General features: G+C 41.0%; 3 protein-coding genes and 1 long non-coding RNA gene across 9 annotated transcripts in view; 2 read left to right on the top strand and 2 right to left on the bottom strand.

The window, feature by feature from the left end:
* LOC135352059 (uncharacterized) overlaps positions 1-22,255 on the top strand; it is a gene marked incomplete in the record, with an annotated part of 851,949 nt that overhangs the window by 653,891 nt on the left and 175,803 nt on the right.
* Positions 1-22,255, bottom strand: part of LOC135352083 (cyclin-dependent kinase-like 2) — a 57,823-nt gene that overhangs the window by 24,261 nt on the left and 11,307 nt on the right. The window lies entirely within an intron of this gene.
* On the bottom strand, positions 2,491-22,109 carry LOC135352063 (uncharacterized). 4 transcript variants are annotated; one of them, XM_064551171.1, is made up of 19 exons: positions 21,317-22,109; positions 18,054-18,166; positions 16,621-16,791; positions 16,282-16,350; positions 16,014-16,095; positions 15,110-15,571; positions 14,111-14,193; positions 13,881-13,916; positions 13,709-13,768; positions 13,453-13,544; positions 9,315-9,438; positions 8,742-8,912; positions 6,561-6,629; positions 6,306-6,387; positions 5,874-6,052; positions 5,115-5,757; positions 3,913-3,995; positions 3,588-3,625; positions 2,493-2,574 (listed from the first exon to the last, which is right to left on the bottom strand). In XM_064551171.1, exons 1-19 carry the CDS (start codon positions 21,990-21,992, stop codon positions 2,508-2,510), a joined length of 3,300 nt encoding a protein of 1,099 aa, XP_064407241.1. In that variant the 5' UTR covers positions 21,993-22,109; the 3' UTR covers positions 2,493-2,507. The 4 variants fall into 4 exon arrangements, with proteins under 4 accessions (XP_064407243.1, XP_064407242.1, XP_064407241.1 ...); XM_064551170.1 differs by having other exon boundaries at positions 13,453-13,565; positions 21,317-22,108; XM_064551173.1 differs by lacking the exon at positions 13,881-13,916 and having other exon boundaries at positions 2,491-2,574; positions 21,317-22,106.
* Positions 9,638-11,490, top strand: LOC135352184 (uncharacterized). Of its 2 annotated transcripts, XR_010399659.1 has the most exons (4): positions 9,638-10,004; positions 10,081-10,814; positions 10,875-10,973; positions 11,112-11,490. It is a non-coding gene; the product is annotated as an uncharacterized LOC135352184 (long non-coding RNA). The 2 variants fall into 2 exon arrangements; XR_010399658.1 differs by having other exon boundaries at positions 10,875-11,490.

Here is a 22,255-nt window from a genome sequence, read left to right on the forward strand (position 1 = left end):
CCCCACGGCCCCCCCCACGGCCCTATTTCACTAGCGCTTTGAGGCCCCTGGCCCTCCAGCGATATACTCATATGCAGTCACACAAAAAAGTTCGCCCAATAAGCTATTATGCGCATAATTGTGCAAGTATACAAATCGACAACCTATAGTTAGAAACGAATGCAGTGCAATTATGAATGTGGAACATCTTTTTACTGATTTCCATGTTGCTGGCCGTTACACTGATCACAAAATGCTGATGTGTAATACAGAATGGTGAAAGATTGATCATCATATCTATACAATTACAATTATATTAAATAATAATACCCTGTATATACACACATAATTAAATGCAACACCACAAGCAATTTGATAATGTGGGAATATTAGGTGATTTGAAAAGAATAATAGACTGTTAACTTGAGCATAAAAGAATACTCGTGCATGATAGGCAATATCTCGGGCATATACTCTACCAACCCTATAGCTACTGTATATAATTATTTTAGTGGTAATAATTATTATAGTCAACGTTACGAGCATTACATCAAGTCCATAACATGCAGAAGGCAGTATAATGAATGTGTTGCGAGCATTAAACATAATTATGTGAGGGTTGATCAATAATTATTTGCAACAATAAAATCGCAAAACCTAAATTATTACTAGCAAATACACCCGATCCTTGCCAAAACGTAATAGTTAGATCACAAGGGGTAAATTTTCTGCTGATTTGGTTCATTCGTAAAGGTTATTCACCCATATTCTATTCTATATATTCTACGATATACCGTATAGCGGGGAATTTTCGTGAGATGCAAAATTTTGTGTTTTTCGAAGGCAGAAAAGTTAACGGGGAAATTAAAACCGGGATAAACTCCCACCCACTGGTATTTCACATTGGTGGGTGTCGTTTCCTGGCATTCAACCGCGAATATTAGAACCCACGAGCAATTCCGCTAACTAAGGGCTCTGAAGCCAAATAGCGAAAATTTGCACACGCGAACATTTCTCACTATAAGGTATACCTAGTCTGTGCTGGTATCTGATATAACGGTAAGAACATAGATTTACTTCTGTCTCAACGTCATGAACAGTCACAATCAATGGAATCTGTGTTCTGTGACATGTTAGATGACGGTGCTTGTAGTATCAGCTACGTTGCGTGGATTCAAGTTGTAACGAGGAATTCTCCCAAAACAATATACCTCAAATGGTGAAGTATAATAAAATTGCATATTTGAGTGCATACATGTATAAGCTAGATGAACAAAAATACAAATTACCCCGTTCGTGTGTTGAGTTGTGTCCCAATATGGGTGTTTGTGTGTGTTAGTGTGTGTGCATGTGGTCACAAAAATGAGCTGTTCTATATATATACATGCACTTTAACATGAACTGCTTTAACTGCTAATGATTGAGACTGTCCATATATAGTTATAGTTGAAACTTGTAGGCGATCTTAAGTTCTAAGGCGACAAAAAACAACACCGTATAGCTGGTAGTTTTTGTGGGGCAAAATATTCGTGGTTTACGGAGTGTACAGTATCTATGCTTTATAGATTCACGATCGTTCCCAATTCACGATCATTCCCCGTAATGATAAAGACATTACGATAAAAAGTTAGTGTATCCGTTTTTCCGTTTGCAATGAAGCTCAACCAACGCACGGGGTGAATGATCTATGAGCATCTTATTTGTGCATGCATGGTCTCATTCTCAGTATATAACTCTCACTATTTCAGCTCTCTGACTGACTGACTGAGTACGGCCACCTCAATAATTATATACCGGCCATTTAGTTTAGCACAGATTGCTATAGCTAGATTTTTATTGCACAAAACTCACCCTGAAATGCGGCCACTCGCTATTCTGTATATATACTGGCCATGCAGTATTGACTGCCCCAAACTAGGTTCTTAATGTTTATTACGGCCGGATATGACGTTTGGGTGTGGTTTGGCAGGATTATACTTAAATAGAAACCGCAAAATTAGTTATTAGATCTGAGGTATAGGGTTAGCCGCAGCTATTTTCTGAAATGCGGCCACCTCGATATTCCGGCAAAGCTGCACAAGGGTGGCTGGATTAAGGAGAGTCTAGTATTACTGTATGCCTCTGCATATAAAGATGTCTACATTGCTTATACAGTATTGTTTAATGCATGGACAGACCTATTGACAAATCAGTGTTGTATGATTTGGTATAATTATAGACAGGGGAGATGTCTCTATAATAGCTAGTACCCAGTTGTATTCAACCTCCTCATTGTCAACCGCACACTCTGCATGTCCTCATTTTGACTTTATCTTGTCTCAAAGAGTGCGATGAGATCTTTCATCCTGCATCTGCATGAAAGCCATTATAATAATTATTATATACTGAGCCAGAAGAGGAACCGAATATATGCATCTCTTAATAAGTACATATTATAATTGTACATGCATTGCATGCGTATAATAGTTATAATTCTTATACTTTTATGCATGCATGGTTGCCATTATAAGTATACTGCCCTTTGCAGCTCACTTGGAAGTTTTGGGCAAATATAGTAAATTGCAAAAAAACCACTTGAGATACAGTGCCTGTAACCTAGGGAGTAGAATACAAACATTTGTACTTAAGTGTATCTTGAGTTTGGAACATTTCTAAGAAATGATGCTGATACCATTGTGTAGGTGAATGAATAAGCTACAAACATATTCAAAAATATTTCTTGTTATAGTGGAAAATCATTTAGGTGAAATGATTGTAAAAAAATGTATGTAACATCAATTATCTCTGGAAGTAAAATGTTTCTAGAAAAATTGCTTCTACCAAAAGATATAGACAATTTATTAACAATTACATATGTAAAATTTACTTGAAATCTCTCCCTAAGCGAAAAGGCACCCAAAAACACACATAATGGAGTACAAAACAGCGTGTGTACTTATGTAACCGATTTTAATTCATGCATATGTTAGCTCAACTAACCACTGATGTTAATGCCAGAGTTCCAGACCTTAGCCGACAACGGTTGGTGTTTTTCCTCCCTATAAGCTTTCACAAATGGCTACTGCTAGCTAGCTGTTTTAACAGATATTTTCTGAGTATTGTAGCTAACAAAAAGCTAGCGCTTTAGTGCAAGGCTAACTCATATGTTGAATAGAAAGTTTGTGCGGACAGATGATGCTATGAAAGATTCTGAAGAGACTGTAACAGCCCTCAATGTGAGTCAAACTAGCCATAACTCGAGAAAGAAGCTTCAGTTTGCTAATCCACGAATCGAAATCCAAGAGAACGTGGCTAGAAGCCTATAGAAGCTGTTAGCTTTCGTCGCATTGCAACCGTTGCGCAGTTACAGCTGGAACAGACACACAGACACACAGAACACACACACACAGTCAGCTTTACCGTATCCCTCCTGCGGCTACGCCTCGAGGCATAATAAAAAATGTTCTGAATCAAACACATTCCCAAAGGATTATCACGGACACTTCAAACTATACATGGACATCTTACTACGGGTCTGCTAAATACTACAATATTTGGATCAATAGCTCCGTACAGCTCAACTACACCATCACAAGAGAAGCGTATCGCTACAATGCAAGTGACCTCACCCTTTCTCTGGGGCCGCTATTATCTCGATGTCCTCCACCTGTGAGGGTGTGTGTGTGGTGTGTGTGTGTTGTGTGTGTTGTGTGTGTGGTGTGTGTGTGTGTGGGTGTGTCTGTGAGTGTGCGGGTGGTAGGTTATTGTACGAGTACAGCATACATGTATAAAGGCCAAAATTATCAAATGATATGCTGCAAGCATTTCAATCCATGAATGGGTACTCAAACAGACCTACATAAAAGTTGTCTAGAGGAGGTTAGTACCAACCACCACCCATTGACCAGTGTGGGTGCATATGCGTGTGTGTACATAGTTCTTTTTATAGATCACCTGCTTGTCATGTGATAGGACAGCATGGGAACAAGTGACGGTCACTTTAGTCTCACACTTGCGATGGACAATGAACTCACAACCTACAGTGGGCAAGGGATTAAACACACATGCCTAATACGGTTCACAAGGAGTTAAAACATACACGTACACTAACTTGTTGTTTCAACTTCTGTTTACATTGACCTTCCTTCAACAGCTGCCTTCATATGATACACAATTAACAGAGCGATTTTACAGAGCTACTTGTAGTATACAAGCTTACTATAGAAAGCCAGCTAGTACACACTGGTTGGTGTGTGTGAGCTAGGTACTAGGTACTGGTGTATAAGCTGCATGCACTGGGACAAGCAATTATTTACAGCTAACAGCTCATAATCAAAACTACGAAATTAGCCCAAGTATTAATACCATCTCGTACAATGCTATCACTATTGACCCCCCTAAAGAGACCACCTCTCTATTGAGACCACTCAGTACTGTCCCTACAATGCTCACACTATATTGACCACCCTATTGAAACACACACACACGGCTAAAATAAACACATACATAAAGCTATATACAATACAGCCCACCGCAAACTACTGTCAGGATTTCCTTAAGACATGTTTTCCATGAAGCACTTCAAATTAAACAGAAAGCGATTCTTCTACACATAACAGTAACTGTTCATTAACACAGGCTCTGTACAGTGTTGCACTTTGTGAAGGTGCACGTTAATCACGTTATGGTGAAAACAAGGTGGCATGAGAGTGTATTAATTAAGGTAGGTTGTGTTGAGGTGACCTCAATGCAATTACTATACAGTGTACATGTACTGTACACACGTTAGTACACAATAAAGCAGTTACCTCGATCTGTACACCATTATAAGGTACTATCATTACCGTATAGCGGGTAATTTTTGTGGGGTAAAAAATTCGTTCAACTCGAAAAACTATGGTTTTTGTGAGTAAAAATTTTGTTTAGTCTCGTTGCCTGCACTGCATTCCTACGTTAAGGTAAGCCACGCGTACGTTAACATTTCGTGGAGGTCAGCCTGCCCACGAAAATAACGAATATTATACCCCACGAAAATTACCCACTATACAGTAAGGTACGTACTACACATTAAGGTACTATGTAGTTACACTGTACACACATTAAGGTAGCATTAAGGTACACATTAAGGGTGTTCACACATTAAGGTACACACTCACTGGCACACTTGAGCACCTGTCTGTAGAGCCCCCAGGCAATCTCCCCACATACATCACAGTACTCTGGCTTATTATGTGGGATAGACACAGGCTTGAAGTTGTGATCTTGACTAGCCTTAGCATCTGTACCCTCAGAACAACTTGTCTCGAATGGATCTTGACATTTCGACGACGCATTCATATTGATTTCAACAGGTGCTATGGAGTAAGCAAGTCCTTTTCCTTTGGTGCCTTTCTTCTTGGGACGGCTAATTCGAAGGGTGTCCCGTATTTTAGACGCCAGTGACGAATCGTCCATATCTGCCGTAGATTTCGTCCCGTTTTGGTGTGTGTGTGATGGGACGGGAGACGATGTACTTCGACTTGAACTCATCGAGCTTTTCTTCGGAAGAGGGCTTCGATTCGGACTACTGCTTCTACCGGGGCCACTTACACTTCGTCCTGGTGATGAACTACGACCGTTCAATGATTTAGTTGAGCTTTTCTTTCTTGTACTTGAAGTGGTACCATCACTATTCTCCATGTCGGTAGTGTTTGAGCTGCTAGCTATGTTCTGTCTTGTCTGTTTCGTGATGTCCTCCATACACGCCTCCTTCTGAGCGTGACAGATGCACTGCTTCCAGGCAGCAAACCTTGCCTTCAGCTGTGCACGTGTGTGTGTGTGTGTGGGGGGGGGGGGGGAGTGATCAATAACTTCTAAATGAACGCTAAACAAAATAATGTCATTGCCCTAAAGTATGCTAACTACTGAAGAGTCACCTTATTTATGTATATCTCCTCTTGCTGATGGAGTATCCGAATGAAGTTGGTGAGTTCAGGCAGAGCGAATACGTCCCATGAGAATGTCTTGTCACGGAGCACTAGCTTGCTGTTACGATGAGCACAGCTGCCATCCAGCATGATCTCCAGCGGGTGGTCCTCCTCAAACAATAGCCGACCTGTTGTGTGTGTGGAGTGGGTGTAGTGAGTGTGTGTGTGTGTGTGTGTGTGTGGGAGAATTTTTAGATAAGACTAACAACACAAAATAGCAATACAATACACAGAGCTCTGCGCTGAGTATAGGGGTTGGAGGGAGGTACATGTATTTACATTATTATAAATACTAGTAATGATACTATGCACTGTAGTGTATGAAGGTTTGGAGGATTAACCTGACCACATATATAAGGGAGACACAGTACATGTACTCACAGTCACTGCCATATTCCTCGTACAATGAGAACTTCTTTCGATTGTCAGTTACGTAAAATTTCTTGAGCAAAATGTTCACCAACTGAAGAGAGAGAAAAGAAAAGGTCAATAACAGGAGGTCATCGTGCATATCAAAGAAGTGAGACCATGTGTATGTTTTGGTAGCTGGACTACAGCTGATTAAGCAGAGGTCATGTGCAGATGATATTAATCAGACCATGTGTGTGTGGTAGCATGGTTATACTTGTACAGTACCTCTTTGGTGGTGGTTGTGTTGATGATGTGTACCAGTCTGTTGGTGTCAGTGGGCAGGTAGAATGCAATCTACAATAGTGGAGAGAGAATAGGATATCAGTACAACATTGTAGTATCCACCGGAACTATCTAGAAATAGCTGTAATGTATCTGTAATGATCTAGAACAATCTAGCTAGAATTGGAACTGTACTTTGTACTTGTGGAAACTTCTAGAAGTTACTTTAGCTTTGTATATATAAGAAGGTTCTGTACTGTGCTCGGTGTGTTCTATTCTACCCCAAGAATATTTATCTATGTCAAAGTGAAGACAATTAATAGATACAACAATTGGCGACAAGGATTAACTCAGAAGACAAGAAGAAGCTATGGCTACCCAGCATGGCGCTTTTGGAGAATTCTGTCCAGACAAAGAAGACTGGATATCCTACACTGAAAGACTAGAGCAGTATTTTCAGGCGAATGATGTCGACGCTGCAGAGAAGCAGAGGGCTATATTACTGAGTGTATGTGGAGCATCAACGTATCAACTGATCAGAGACTTAGTGGCTCCAGAACGGCCAAGCACCAAGACTTTCACACATCGACTACGCTGGACCATTTATCGGGAAAATGTTTCTCGTAATTGTGGATGCTTACTCAAAATGGTTAGAAGTTATGCCTGTGTCGTCTGCCAACTCCACTCAGACAGTTACAGCACTTAGGCAAGTGTTCTCTACCCATGGGATACCCGAAGTCATAGTGTCTGATAATGGCACTCCATTTACAAGTTTCGAGTTCAAGACATTTACCAAGAGCAATGGAATTCGTCACTTAACATCTGCACCATACCATCCATCAACCAATGGTCTTGCAGAAAGAGCAGTCCAGACTTTCAAGAGAGCAATGAAGAAAAGTGGATCTGGAGAGTTAAGTACCAAACTAGCTCGTTTTTTGTTTCATTATCGAACAACGCCTCATTCTACAACTGGCCAGACTCCAGCAGAACTACTCATGGGACGTTCCCTCCGAACATGCTTGGACTTGTTAAGGCCAAACATCAGAGCTAAGGTAGAAAACAAACAGCTCTCGCAGAAGTCATCTCATGACGTCAGAGTGAAAGAACGCTCATTCTTCCCACAAGACAAAGTGTATGTTAGAGAAGCAGGTACCAATTCACCATGGACGCCTGGAGTGATTGTATCGAAACAAGGAAATCTTACGTACGGAGTGAGACTAGAAGACGAACGACTAGTTAGGAGACATGTGGATCATGTTCGAAGTCGCTCTTCATCCTCCGATGAACCGCAGCAAACTGAAGAAGAAATGCACGATGAGATAGACATACCCTCATCACCAGCTCAGCCAGAAGAATCACAAAACCAAGAAGAACCAGCTCAACCAGAAGATTCACAAGAAGAAGAGCAACTTCAAGCTCAAGAACCTCTCAGACGATCTACTAGAGGTCATAGACAACCGGAACGTTACGGATATTCAATTCCCACCACAGATGAACCTTCAATCTAAGGGTGGAGGAATGTAGTATCCACCGGAACTATCTAGAAATAGCTGTAATGTATCTGTAATGATCTAGAACAATCTAGCTAGAATTGGAACTGTACTTTGTACTTGTGGAAACTTCTAGAAGTTACTTTAGCTTTGTATATATAAGAAGGTTCTGTACTGTGCTCGGTGTGTTCTATTCTACCCCAAGAATATTTATCTATGTCAAAGTGAAGACAATTAATAGATACAACAAACATGATATAAACCTTACATAACATAATACTGTGCTAGTGAATGTACCGTATAGCGGGTAATTTTCGGGGGACAAAATATTCGTGGTTCAGCAATATTGAGACATTTCGTGGGTAATATTTTTCGTGGTTGCTGTTTGCAACTTGCAGGTAAAGGTAGGCAAGGTCGCTTCATTCGTGGGTAAAATATTCGTGGTCAGACCTCCAACCCGAAAACCACAAATATTTTGCCCCACGAAAATTACACGCTATACGGTATTTAGTTTTTCCTTCTTTCTTTCCCACTGTCTCCCAGTGCAGTGAAACCTCTAAGTGTCATAGTACAAGTGAACTGTATGTTGATTGCATGCAAAGGATCTGTACAGAATGTGTTTCAAGGGTTCTTTCTGTGTGCATACATTAATATTGGATCAATAAAGTGTGCTATTTTAAAAAATATACCTCACCTCAAATCCATCTGACATGCCATCCACTGAGTTGGTGGTCCTCTCTTTGACTGGCCTCATGTAACGATACCAAGAGGCACGAGTGACCGCCGTGGAGACGTGTATGAGTCGCTGTAAACACATGTGAACCCTCACGAACCCTTGGTACTCGATCAGACTGGGATCATTATGCTGTGAGTGGGCGGGGTCAATTATGTGTGGACTTATTGTACATGTGTATAAATGAAATTCTTTGCAAACAAGTGGTGCTACTAAAAATATTTTCTGATTTTCGGAAAGCTGAGAAAAAGCTCTATCAAATAGTATTTTCAGCTCAACTTTTTTAACGGACTCAAATTTGAACTTTTCCCCCACGCATTTTTGTCAAAATTGGCCCCAAAAAATGACCTGTGATTTTAATACACCATATCAAAGAGCTCACTTTAAGCTACCAGAAAAACATTAAAGTATCGAAATTGGATAATCCAAAACCAAGTTATGGCCGTTCAAAGAACATCGCACCACTAGTCGATAGTGGCGCTACATGTACAGTAGCCATACAGTAGCCATGTGTCACAGTGTGCATGTACTCACTGAGCTTCTGAGGTGGATGTGGTGGACGGGAGTGGTCTTCCTGTTGTACTCTCGTATCTTACGAGTGAGCTTCGTCTTCTCTATGATCAGCTGATAACTCGAGACTTGTGAGGAGGAGGTGGAGCTGTGAGGGTGGTGAGGGTGTGTGTGTGTGTGGTGAGGGTGTGTGTGGGTGTCTTCTAAGTGCTGTGTGGAGTGATATGAGGGGGGTAACATCGGCAAATAAATTCATAGGTGTTAAAGATACCCATGTCCGATACATGCTACCTTGCAGAATGATTACCATTGTTACTATTGTTTGAATGAGCTTAGCACTATAGTGTCAAGAAATAAACAAACACTTGCTCAAGAGAAACAAGAAAAGAGAAGCTAACAAAAAAAAGATGGCACATTTTAGCTACAAACTTTTAGTCTGGAGTCATGTGAAAACAATCAAGGAAGTAGCAAAGGACCCAAACTCTCTATCTGATGCTCTGTTTCAGAATGGCATCATATCACGGAATATACGAGATGAAATTCAACTAGACAGTATAGGAGACACACAAAAGGCAAGAAAACTGGCCATTTGCTTGGAGGACATAATCAAGGCCTATCCACATCGATATAAGGAGATCATAGAGATTCTGAGAGAAGACTTTGGGGACCTGGTAGTTGCGTTAAAGAACAAAGAAGCAGAGATACTAGCAGGAGGTAAGTGAAAGGTAGTGGATGTCTTGTGTTGGTATTATAGGAGTGTGTCACTATCTAACACGAATGCTTTTTTTAGACTTGTCTGAAACACCAAGTCAAATAACCATAACTCTAATGAATCAGAACAAGACGATGATTTATGCATAAGACTAGAATGTGGATGCGAACATTGTGAGACGATTTCATGCAAGGACAAGATTGTCTCCGCACAGGTTCAACACAACTCAGCCTGTTCAAGGATGAATCAGAAAGGAGAGGCAAAACAGAAATGACATATTCTGCATACAAAGTTGCACTGCAGTGTCGAGCTGCTCACATGCATGCCAGTTATATAAGCTTAATCTCAAACACGGTAAATGAGCTAAAGAAAAAACATGCCCTACCAGTTATTGTCAACTGTTTGAAAGCTCTTTTGAAGCCACAAGGCGCTAAAAAGCCGTTATACAGCCGCATATATACTGGACATCCAAGGAAGAGACTTAGAGATGTACAAACATATAAAGGGCTCGAGAAATACCTAGACACAGAGCTGTGCTCTTGGTTCAACATCGAGGTGATAAAAGGCTTAAGAACGGCACTATCAATTCAAGAAACAGACAAAAGTGTAAGATGCTGCATCTATTGTACCAAAGGCAATCATCCCAAAATAGTTTGTAAACTACCAACTGATTTTATGATAGTAAAAGACAAGCAACTAAAATAAGCAAAAAATACAAAGCATCGATATGCCTGAGTGCAAGCGAAGGATGGATGAAGCTAGTGGAGAGATAGTGTTTGAAATCAAGAGGGGCTACAGCAAGAGTCGGAGAGGTATAATATAATCATATACACACAGTATTCTTGATATCATTTCGCTGTCCTTTGATATAGGAGCTGATTGAGGACACACCAGTGATGGAGGACACACAACCTATACCTTTACTGGGTACCTCAAACCACCCACGATCTAGGTGTACGCAGAAATCAAAGGTACGTGTACAATCAAGTTAGTCAGCTTGTTTCTATAATAATGAGTGCCACAATAATTATATAGCGTGCCTCGGGTAACAAGATGCTCATTGAGCATTCACCCCGTGCGTTAAAGTTACTATGTGCATTATCTTGCAGAAAGAATGGCCTTGTTACTGTGCGCTTATCATGATCCTAATCCTGGGGATTTCCGTGCTGATCGTTCAGTATGTACATCTGTTCATACTCGTACCTGGCACCATAGCCTCGATCCCAGCCCCTCTCACTAGAGGGCCTGGTAACCACCATTTGCGCATGGGTGGATTCAATAGTAAATTTGTTAGTAAAACTCTTTATAATTTATCAATTAACCTTTTGTACTATGGTCACCCACGTGGTTGATTAAACTATTAGTGTCAACAGAGAGAAATCGCCATCACAACTCTTGGCTCGTACAAGGAGCACTGATCTTACTGAGATGGCATCAAACAAGCGTCTGGAAGCAAGTAGACTTAATTGCCAGAGCTGGTAGGTACTGACAGAACTAGTGTTCAAGCTGGCGCTGTGCTAATGCCTCTCGCCATGTTTTTGCTTTCGCTCAAAAGTATTAGAGTGTTATATTAGTTTTTATAATGAATTTTATATTAAAGTTAGCTTATCTATATAAAGTCACTGAGAAGAAAATACTTATTTACATGCATCTATTGTTGTTATTTATGGCTTACCAGGACCTCAAGAAAGAAGAAAATTGATTCTTCCAGGATCTGTAGTTCAGTGTATATAATATCTAAGAAGAAAAGACCTGTGTACATGCATATTGTTATCTATATTGTTATATGGTAGTGTTTTGTGGCTTACCAGGCCCTCAAGACAAAGATGATTCTGCCAGGAGGATCTGGATCTGGATATTATTTTCTCACACATGGGGAATGAGCGCGCATGCGCATTACATCCACAGGAATAATTAAAGGGTGTGTCCAAAGAGATCCACAAATGGCTACTGCTAGCTAGCTAGCTAGCTGTTTTAACAGATATTTTCTGAGTATTGTAGCTAACAAAAAGCTAGCGCTTTAGTGCAAGGCTAACTCATATGTTGAATAGAAAGTTTGTGCGGACAGATGATGCTATGAAAGATTCTGAAGAGACTGCAACAGCCTTCAATGTGAGTCAAACTAGCCATAACTTGAGAAAGAAGCTTTAGTTTGCTAATCCACGAATCAAAATCCAAGAGAACGTGGCTAGAAGCCTATAGAAGCTGTTAGCTTTCGTCGCATTGCAACCGTTGAGCAGTTACAGCTGGAACAGACACACAGACATACAGACACACACACACACAGTCAGCTTTACCGTATCCCTCGTGCGGCTACGCCTCGAGGCATAAAAACGCCCACCACTCTACCACAGTACAAAAGAAGACAAAACCTGACTTTTCAACACTGGAGAGAGCTTGAGCAAGAGCAGAACGGAAGTAGAAGCCATCACAACAAAACTAGTCACTAGTCTAGGTCGTAAATGTTGTAAGTAGCTGTGTTATTTTATTAAAACTGCTGTGATTTGTGCAATGACATCATTGTAAAATATACAATATACTGACTAATTTACTAAGATATCTCGATCCCCAAGAATCTTGGGGCAACTGACGCATGCGCAGACAGTGTATACCAGGCCGTCTTTCTCAACTGAGAGCGGCCTGGAATCGAGGCTACCGGCACCACTACCGTGGTGTATCTCTATGGACAAGATGTTGTTCTACTGGCTACAACAGTACCAAGTTATCACAGCATAAACTTCAACGAGATCACGCAACAAAACCAGTCACAAATTGATATCTATATTGGGAATCCTACCGTGTACAATGAATCAATATTCAAGCAAGGAAATGTACAGCCTCAATCAAGAGTTTTGGTTGACAGGGAATACTTGACACCTAACTCCATCCTGACAGTACAGCTTCAACCAGACAATGTGAATGAAACTAATTTCATAGCTACTATATAGTAATAAAAAATGTTTTGAATGGAACATATGCCGAAATAAATATCACAAGCCCTTCAAAACACACATGGACATTTAATGAGTCCAACTACTACAATATTTGGATCAATAGCTCTGTACAGCTCAAGCACACCATCACAAGAGAAGCGTATCGCTACAATACACGTTATCTTACCCTCGGCTGTTCAATACTAGCCGATCAAGACAGTTGCAGAGTGGAAAACACGGCAACATTGAGTGCTTTTGACAGAGTGTACATAATATATGGAATAGCATCTACAACACGAGATACAATTACTAAGCTGAGTTATGAAACCTTACATATTAAAACTTTTAATTATGGGCTTATCGTAGCTTGTATGTCACTTGCGACTTTTGTGTGTTCTTGTGCTTGTTGTCAAAGTTTTGAAAAATAAATTATTTACAAACTGAATGCTTTTTATGCATAATTATTATACATGTAAATCATATTTGGTAATAATTTTTATTATCATGTATCCCTGACCTTGTGCTGTTGCTGGTGTTGGATGACCCTGACTCAGTGTGAGTGTTGTCACTAGTGGAGTGCTGGGAGGAGTGGTTTCGCAACACCACCAACTGAAGGGGCGGGGTAGACTCCTGTGTGGTGGGCGGGGGTGATGGACACTCATACATTATACGCCAGTGCATGCACACATGTTTAAAGTACGTGGCTATAGCTATAAGCGAACAAAACGAACCAACAGAACTACGCAAGAAGTAATGGCGATCTCTTCACTCACTTTCTTCTCTTCTGCCTGTTGCTGTTTCTCTGTGGCTGCTATTATCTCAATGTCTTTCACCTGTGATCGTATGGGCGTGTGTGTGGGGTGGGTGGTGTGTGTGTGGGTGTGGGAGGCAATGTTTACTGTACCAACATGTATACATGGTGGTGGTTGTGTTGATGATGTGTACCAGTCTGTTGGTGTCAGTGGGCAGGTAGAATGCAGTCTACAATAGTGGAGAGAGGGATATCAGTACAATTGACCTTACAGTGTGTATATATTAATACTCGGGTTTATATAGTAGTAGAAAATGAGCAGCACAGAATGTTCTAGAGGTGGCTATTTGTACACATTTGCTTGACTCCTTATAATTATAGTCTAACATGTGCAGAAAGTTAGATAGTTCTTTTTATAGATCACCTGCTTGTCATGTGATAGGACAGCATGGGAACAAGTGACGGTCACTTTAGTCTCACACTTGCAATGGACAATGAACTCACAACCTACAGTGAGCAAGGGATTAAACACACATGCCTAATACAGTTCACAAGGAGTTAAAACATACACGTACACTAACTTGTTGTTTCAACTTCTGTTTACATTTGTAAGTATTAATACCATCTCGTACAATGCTATCACTATTGACCCCCCCTAAAGAGACCACCTCTCTATTGAGACCACTCAGTACTGTCCCTACAATGCTCACACTATATTGACCACCCTATTGAAACACACACACACGGCTAAAATAAACACATACATATAAAGCTATATACAATACAGCCCACCGCAAACTACTGTCAGGATTTCCTTAAGACATGTTTTCCATGAAGCACTTCAAATTAAACAGAAAGCGATTCTTCTACACATATTATACAGTAACAACTGTTCATTAACACAGGCTCTGTACAGTGTTGCACTTTGTGAAGGTACACATTAATCACGTTATGGTGAAAACAAGGTGGCATGAGAGTGTATTAATTAAGGTAGGTTGTGTTGAGGTGACCTCAATGCAATTACTATACAGTGTACATGTACTGTACACACGTTAGTACACAATAAAGCAGTTACCTCGATCTGTACACCATTATAAGGTACTATCATTACCGTATAGCGGGTAATTTTTGTGGGGTAAAAAATTCGTTCAACTCGAAAAACTATGGTTTTTGTGAGTAAAAATTTTGTTTAGTCTCGTTGCCTGCACTGCATTCCTACGTTAAGGTAAGCCACGTGTACGTTAACATTTCGTGGAGGTCAGCCTGCCCACGAAAATAACGAATATTATACCCCACGAAAATTACTCACTATACAGTAAGGTATGTACTACACATTAAGGTACTATGTAGTTACACTGTACACACATTAAGGTAGCATTAAGGTACACATTAAGGGTGTTCACACATTAAGGTACACACTCACTGGCACACTTGAGCACCTGTCTGTAGAGCCCCCAGGCAATCTCCCCACATACATCACAGTACTCTGGCTTATTATGTGAGATAGACACAGGCTTGAAGTTGTGATCTTGACTAGCCTTAGCATCTGTACCCTCAGAACAACTTGTCTCGAATGGATCTTGCCATTTCGACGACGCATTCATATTGATTTCAACAGGTGCTATGGAGTAAGCAAGTCCTTTTCCTTTGGTGCCTTTCTTCTTGGGACGGCTAATTCGAAGGGTGTCCCGTATTTTAGACGCCAGTGACGAATCGTCCATATCTGCCGTAGATTTCGTCCCGTTTTGGTGTGTGTGTGATGGGACGGGAGACGATGCACTGGTTGAGTATGTGTTGTCACGGAGCACTAGCTTGCTGTTACGATGAGCACAGCTGCCATCCAGCATGATCTCCAGCGGGTGGTCCTCCTCAAACAATCGCCGACCTGTTGTGTGTGTGGAGTGGGTGTAGTGAGTGTAGTGAGTGAGTGTGTGTGTGTGTGTGTGTGTGTGTGTGTGTGTGTGTGTGTGTGAGTGTGTGTGTGTGTGTGTGTGTGTGTGTGTGTGTGTGTGTGTGTGAGTATGTGTGTGTGTGTGTGTGTGTGTGTGTGTGTGTGTGTGTGTGTGTGTGTGTGTGTGTGTGTGTGTGTGTGTGTGTGTGTGTGTGTGTGTGTGTGTGTGTGTGTGTGTGGGAGAATTTTTAGATAAGACTAACAACACAAAATAGCAATACAATACACAGAGCTCTGCTGAGTATAGGGGTTGGAGGGAGGTACATGTATTTACATTATTATAAATACTAGTAATGATACTATGCACTGTAGTGTATGAAGGTTTGGAGGATTAACCTGACCACAGATATAAGGGAGACACAGTACATGTACTCACAGTCACTGCCATATTCCTCGTGCAATGAGAACTTCTTTGGATTGTCAGTTACGCAAAATTTCTTGAGCAAAATGGACACCAACTGAAGAGAGAGAAAAGAAAAGGTCAATAACAGGAGGTCATCATGCATATCAAAGAAGTGAGACTATGTGTATGTTTTGGTAGCTGGACCACAGCTGATTAAGCAGAGGTCATGTGCAGATGAGAAGAGTGATATTAATCAGACCATGTGTGTGTGTGTGGTAGCATGGTTATACTTGTACAGTACCTCTTTGGTGGTGGTTGTGTTGATGATGTGTACCACTTTGTTGGTGTCAGTGGGCAGGTAGAATGTAGTCTACAATAGTGGAGAGAGAATAGGATATCAGTACAACATGATATAAACCTTACATAACATAATACTGTGCTAGTGAATGTATTTAGTTTTTCCTCCTTTCTTTCCCACTGTCTCCCAGTGCAGTGAAACCTCTAAGTGTCATAGTACAAGTGAACTGTATGTTGATTGCATGCAAAGGGATCTGTACAGAATGTGTTTCAAGGGTTCTTTTTATGTGCATACATTTATATTGGATCAATAAAGTGTGCTATTTTAAAAAATATACCTCACCTCAAATCCATCTGACATGCCATCCACTGAGTTGGTGGTCCTCTCTTTGACTGGCCTCATGAGACGATACCAAGAGGCACGAGTGATCGCCATGGAGACGTGTATGGGTCGCTGTACACACATGTGAACCCTCACGAACCCTTGGTACTCAATCAGACTGGGATCATTGTGCTGTGAGTGGGCGGGGTCAATTATGTGTGGACTTATTGTACATGTGTATAAATGAAATTCTTTGCAAACAAAAATTTTTGAACGACCATAACTACATTTCTAGTGGTGCTACTAAAAAGATATTCTGATTTTCTGAAAGCAAAAAAAAAGCTCTATCAAATGGTATTTTCAGCTCAACTTTTTTGAACGGACCCAAATTTGAACTTTTCCCCCGCCTACGCTTTTTTGGGTCAAAATTGGCCTCGAAAATGACCTTTGATTTTAATATTCCATACAGTAGCCCTCATATAAAAGTTCCCGTTGCGTTTCAGTTGCACGTAACGTTCCCGTTTTTACGGAGTCAGAAAACGCTAACTAAACGGTAGCGTATTATTCATAAACGCACCGTAATTACCTACACCGTTCTAGGAGAAAAAACGGGTGGAATTTGCTGAGTTAGCAATAATAATTTTTATTTATTCTGTATGTACTAAGCAAGCTACAAATGTACTAACTTCTCTAGTGTAATCCAGGGGCATACAAATAGCACTGGGAATACTGCAGAACTTTCATGCAAGGCTGGAAGAAGATGAGAAAGTTGGTAGTAGCAAGTCAACCGGATCTCTCAGTCTGGAATCTTAGATACAGCTACATTATATTATGATCTGATTGTACTATTACTTTTGTTGAACACTTCATTATAAATTATACACTATCGTATACAATGTCCTGTATCATTAAAACATCATGTCAAATGAAGAATAACAAATTCATGTACAGTGCTATAAATATAAATATAAATGTTCAAACTAAATGTCAGTAATTATTCTAACTAGATCTAGCTCGCCTTGACCTTGCTTCTTAGGGATTCTGTACTTGCTCCGTAGCTGTTTGTGAAGGATGAGGATTCTTTGTTTAGTAGAACAGTTCACCAGCTTGATTTCTTGGAACACTAGCCAGCTAGCTACGGAGCAATCATGCAGCTACACGTGCGAACGTTATTTCAGAATTAAAACGGTTATTTCCGTACCGTATTAAATTTTAATGAGCTGGCTTCCGTTTTCATTCCGTTTCTACGCGAACCGTTGTACGCAAATTGAACGGTACGGAACGGGAACTTTTATATGAGGGCTACTGTATGTCACTTTAAGCTTCCAAAAACATTAAACTATCGAATTGAATAATCCAAAACCAAGTTATGGCCGTTCAAAAACCACATCACTACATTACTACGGTAGCCATGTGTCACAGTGTGTAAATAATGATGTATTTCATGTACTCACTGAGCTTCTGAGGTGGATGTGGTGGACGGGAGTGGTCTTCCTGTTGTACTCTTGTATCTTACGAGTGAGCTTTGTCTTCTCTATGATCAGCTGATGACTCGAGACTTGTGATGCTGTGTGTGTGCATGGTGAGGGGGTGGTGTGTGGTGAAGACTGTTTTGGAATGGAATGCGTGGGGAGAGGTATCAATGCCAAACAATTCACCAGTCACGTATGCGTTTTAATGTATCTAGCATTATTATGTGCTGACAATCACTATCATACCACTAGTGTGCAAACTAAAACAAACAAGAAAGGAGAAACAAAGTTCTCAGAAAGATGGCACATTTTAGCTACAAAGCACTAGTCTGGAGTCATGTGAAAATGATTGAGGAAATAGCGAAGGACCCGAACTCTCTATCTGATGCTCTGTTTCAGAATGGCATCATATCACAGGGGATACGAGATGAAATATAACTCGACAGTATCGGAGACACACAAAAGGCAAGAAAACTGGCCATCTGCTTGGAAGACAAAATAAAAGCTGGTTATAACTGCTAAAATAGGCATAGACCTTTAAATATGAGTGAGTTGCACAGACTGAGCATAATTATATGCTTGTGGTATATTATTCACTGTGTGTAGAAATAGGCCATCAGCTTGGCCTAGCCGGACCACACCCATCTACATGCAGTTTTAGCTTGTTGACACAGCCTCAATTAAACCGCGGGTAAAGCGGATGTTACACGAGGGTACTTCCGTTACCAATCCCTCTTCCTCTTCTATCTATGATGCAGCTGACTCAGCCAGTAGCCAGCCCCACCCTCTTATTATGCAGACTATTGCCATGCTCAATTGTCATGACAGTACAGCATAGCTAGCTAATCAGCCAGTCAGTACTAGCTGGAAGGGTAGTTTGTACGAACCCAACCAACTACCTCTGGATCCGCCCCGGCCTGCTATATAGCTATCATAAACCAACGAACATGCGATATCAAAAGATCGACCCAAATGTAAAACACACAGTCACATACATGCAGTGGCGGATCTATAGAGGGGATTCTTTGGGGTCAATTGAACCTCCCTCTGAGAAAAGAAGTGAGTGGGAGGCTGAAGCAACTAGTTAGCAAGTTGTCCCTTTCTTACTAGCTTTCACATGCACTTCTCACTTACCCTTTAGTCCTCGTTAGTCCTGTGAAGCTTTGCCTGTGCAGTTTCAGTGACTATATAAAAAGCTAAAAACTGTCTGGTCAGCACAGCGCATGCTGACTGTTAATAAAAGTGAAGGAAAAATTTAAGGTGCCAATGTGCATGCTTATTGTTTCGAAGAAGTGACGACCTTATTTGAAGAGTCTTGCCCCGCTCAGAACCCTGTGCCACTAGAACCCCCCTTTATCCGCCACCGACATGCATGGATGCCCAAATGTATTAACTTATATACATACTATATTATATGCTAATCTCACCAACAGTGACTTTGCATGTATTGGATTAGCCTCGATCCCAGGCCGGGTTTTCGCTTTTATAACGGTTAGGTGAACAACTAGGCCTGGCACTAGTTGTCTGCGCATGCGTCAATCATTCGTCAGATTCTAACGAATGGATATTCTCGTTCACTTTCGTGACATTTATATTCGTGTACTATCGTGTACTATAGAAGTCAGTTCCCGTTTTATCGTTATTGGAATGGCTCTTAGCTGAAGCTTCTCTCTTCTCTGAAGCTTGGAAAACATTATTCTGAAGACTGAACAACAAGGGAAGAGGTATAAAGCTTTGTCAAGCTTGTTAAGGTCATTGTGTGGGCCCTATGCTATCAAGTCTTGTTCATGTTTGGCAAGATCTAGGTAGACTATAGTTTCATCATTAATATGGTGGATCAAGTGAAGAGTGTGAGCTAGAGAACTTGGTGCTGCCATCATCAGCTCGTCGACCTGTTTAATACGAGAAATTTAATATAGATCTACACGTATTTAGAATGTCTACTTCTCTGTACAGGAGCAATGGCTAATATCCAGCTATCCCAACAGTGCTCCTCTTGGCTATACTAACGGACGAGACTGCATGGACAGTTTGAGGTAAGGGTTTAACTGTCTTTGGTTTCTTTTAATATTGTCCTATACTCACAGGATAGAGTATGACCTGCTCGTTCAAGTATTGCTGGGTAGCTCAGAGGCATCAAGAGAATCTACGTTTTCTCAAGCAAAATTTAACTGAGGCCTAGAATCAGAGAAGTCTAGCAGCCTGCTAAATCTTTTTGAAACGTAATTTGAAGGCATTCAATCATCCTGAAGTTGCCCTGAGTCACTATAACCTTAACCGTGCTGCAGCACAACTGGCAACTCCTCAGGCCCTTGTGAAGCAGCTCCCTATTATGCCTAAAACGTACGTGTTTTCTATAAACGTAGGTGTTTCATTATACCGCTACGTCTCCTGCAACGTAATATTATTTATTATAAACGTATGTGTTTCATTTTATGCTAATTAGCCAGCTATGCTTTTTGTGCAAGTCTTAATTCTCTGTCACTAGCCTCGATTCCAGGCGGCCTTGAATCGAGGCTACTCTGTCACTTGCTAGGTGTTTCAGATATAACCTAGCCTCGAAACCAGGCCGATTAAAATAATTATTGTATTTTATTTTAATCGGCCTGGATTCGAGGCCATACTAGATATAACCTGACACGTACGTTTATAATAAATTTTAATCGGCCTGGATTCGAGGCTAGATATAACCTGGCACGTACGTTTTTGTATGAAAAAACGTACGTACGTTTATAATGAATAACATTACGTTGCAGGAGGCGTAGCGGTATAATATATCACTATGCTCGGGATACTAAATCAGCTTATATAGACACCAGGCGGGCTGATAATGCTTGTCACAAATTGATTCTACTGTAGTTAACTGTCAAACTGCCCATATCAAATAACCACCCATCCCCAACTTTTGCCAGAAAGTCCTGTAGAGGTCTAATTGCAATCATAGAAATGCCCACTATATATTGTGCATGCGTATAATTGGGTCAAAGGTCAACATGATGCAAGATTTTCACTGTGTAGCTATTAGCTCATAAACTATAGGCTAACGATTGACTTCGAACAGTCCAATGATTTGGGCAGTCGATACATCATGAATCAAATTACAATAGCTATAAACTGATAAGCTAGCTGGTAGCTAGCCATGAGTGTAGTAAAGTCTATATATAGACTGAAAGGGAGCTGAGTTCCACGGCACCCTTGGGCCCCCCTGGATCCGCCACTATATACACTCTATCTAATTGACTCACAGATGTCCCTGGCAGATGGTCTCCTCCTCATGTCTTCTTGCAAACAACTGTCGATAAGCTTCTTCAACCTGTGTGTGTGAGGGATCTGGGAAACATGGAATGATCGATCCTTGGGTGATTTAATCGTCTTCAGCTTGCAAACAATCTGTACCATAATCACCCCAAGGGAAAAAACATCGACGCTATTATCGTATTTCTCCTCTTCCAATCGAATAACCTCGAGAGGTAGATAACCTATGCGGTGACTAACGGCAGTGAGGGAGTGGCTAAGCTTGGAGGGATCATATAGCCGTGACATGCCAAAGTCGGAAATCTTTGCAACAGGCAGCGGCTGTTTAAGCTTCAGCAAAACATTATCGCCACAGAGGTCACGATGGATGATCTGCTTGCTGTGAATGTAGGCCAGACCACAAGCCATGTCTTTGGAGAGGCTAATTTCACATTCGCTAGTGAGGGACTCTTCATCAAGGCCGGAGAAATAGGATCCCAGATTGCAATCCATCAGCTCAACAACGAGGATTGTACTACCTAATTTGGGGTGCTTGGCAGTCGACAAAAACTGAACAACATTTGGGTGCTGGAACGACTTGAGAAAATCACTCTCACGATCAATTGCATTGCTAGCTTTTTCGTTTTTGCAGACTGGAATACTTGCATGCCTGCATCTCCATAGCATCGTGAAGCAGCAATTTGACTGCACATATCTCGCCCCTGTAGCTGCCTTTGAAGACTGCTCCAAATCCACCTTTACCGAGAGGTTCGTCTAAGAAAACAGTCAAATCATCGTTGATCTTCTGGCGGTTTTGGTCAACTGTAGAACATTGTGTGTGTGTATATGTGTGTGTGTGTGTGAGTGTGTGTGTGTGTGTGTGTGTGTGTGTGTGTGTGTGTGGGGGGGGGGGGTGAATATTATAGCAGCTAACGAACTAAGCATTATGA

The sequence above is a fragment of the Halichondria panicea genome, chromosome 1, assembly GCF_963675165.1.
Source record: "Halichondria panicea chromosome 1, odHalPani1.1, whole genome shotgun sequence".
Taxonomy (NCBI): domain Eukaryota; kingdom Metazoa; phylum Porifera; class Demospongiae; order Suberitida; family Halichondriidae; genus Halichondria; species Halichondria panicea.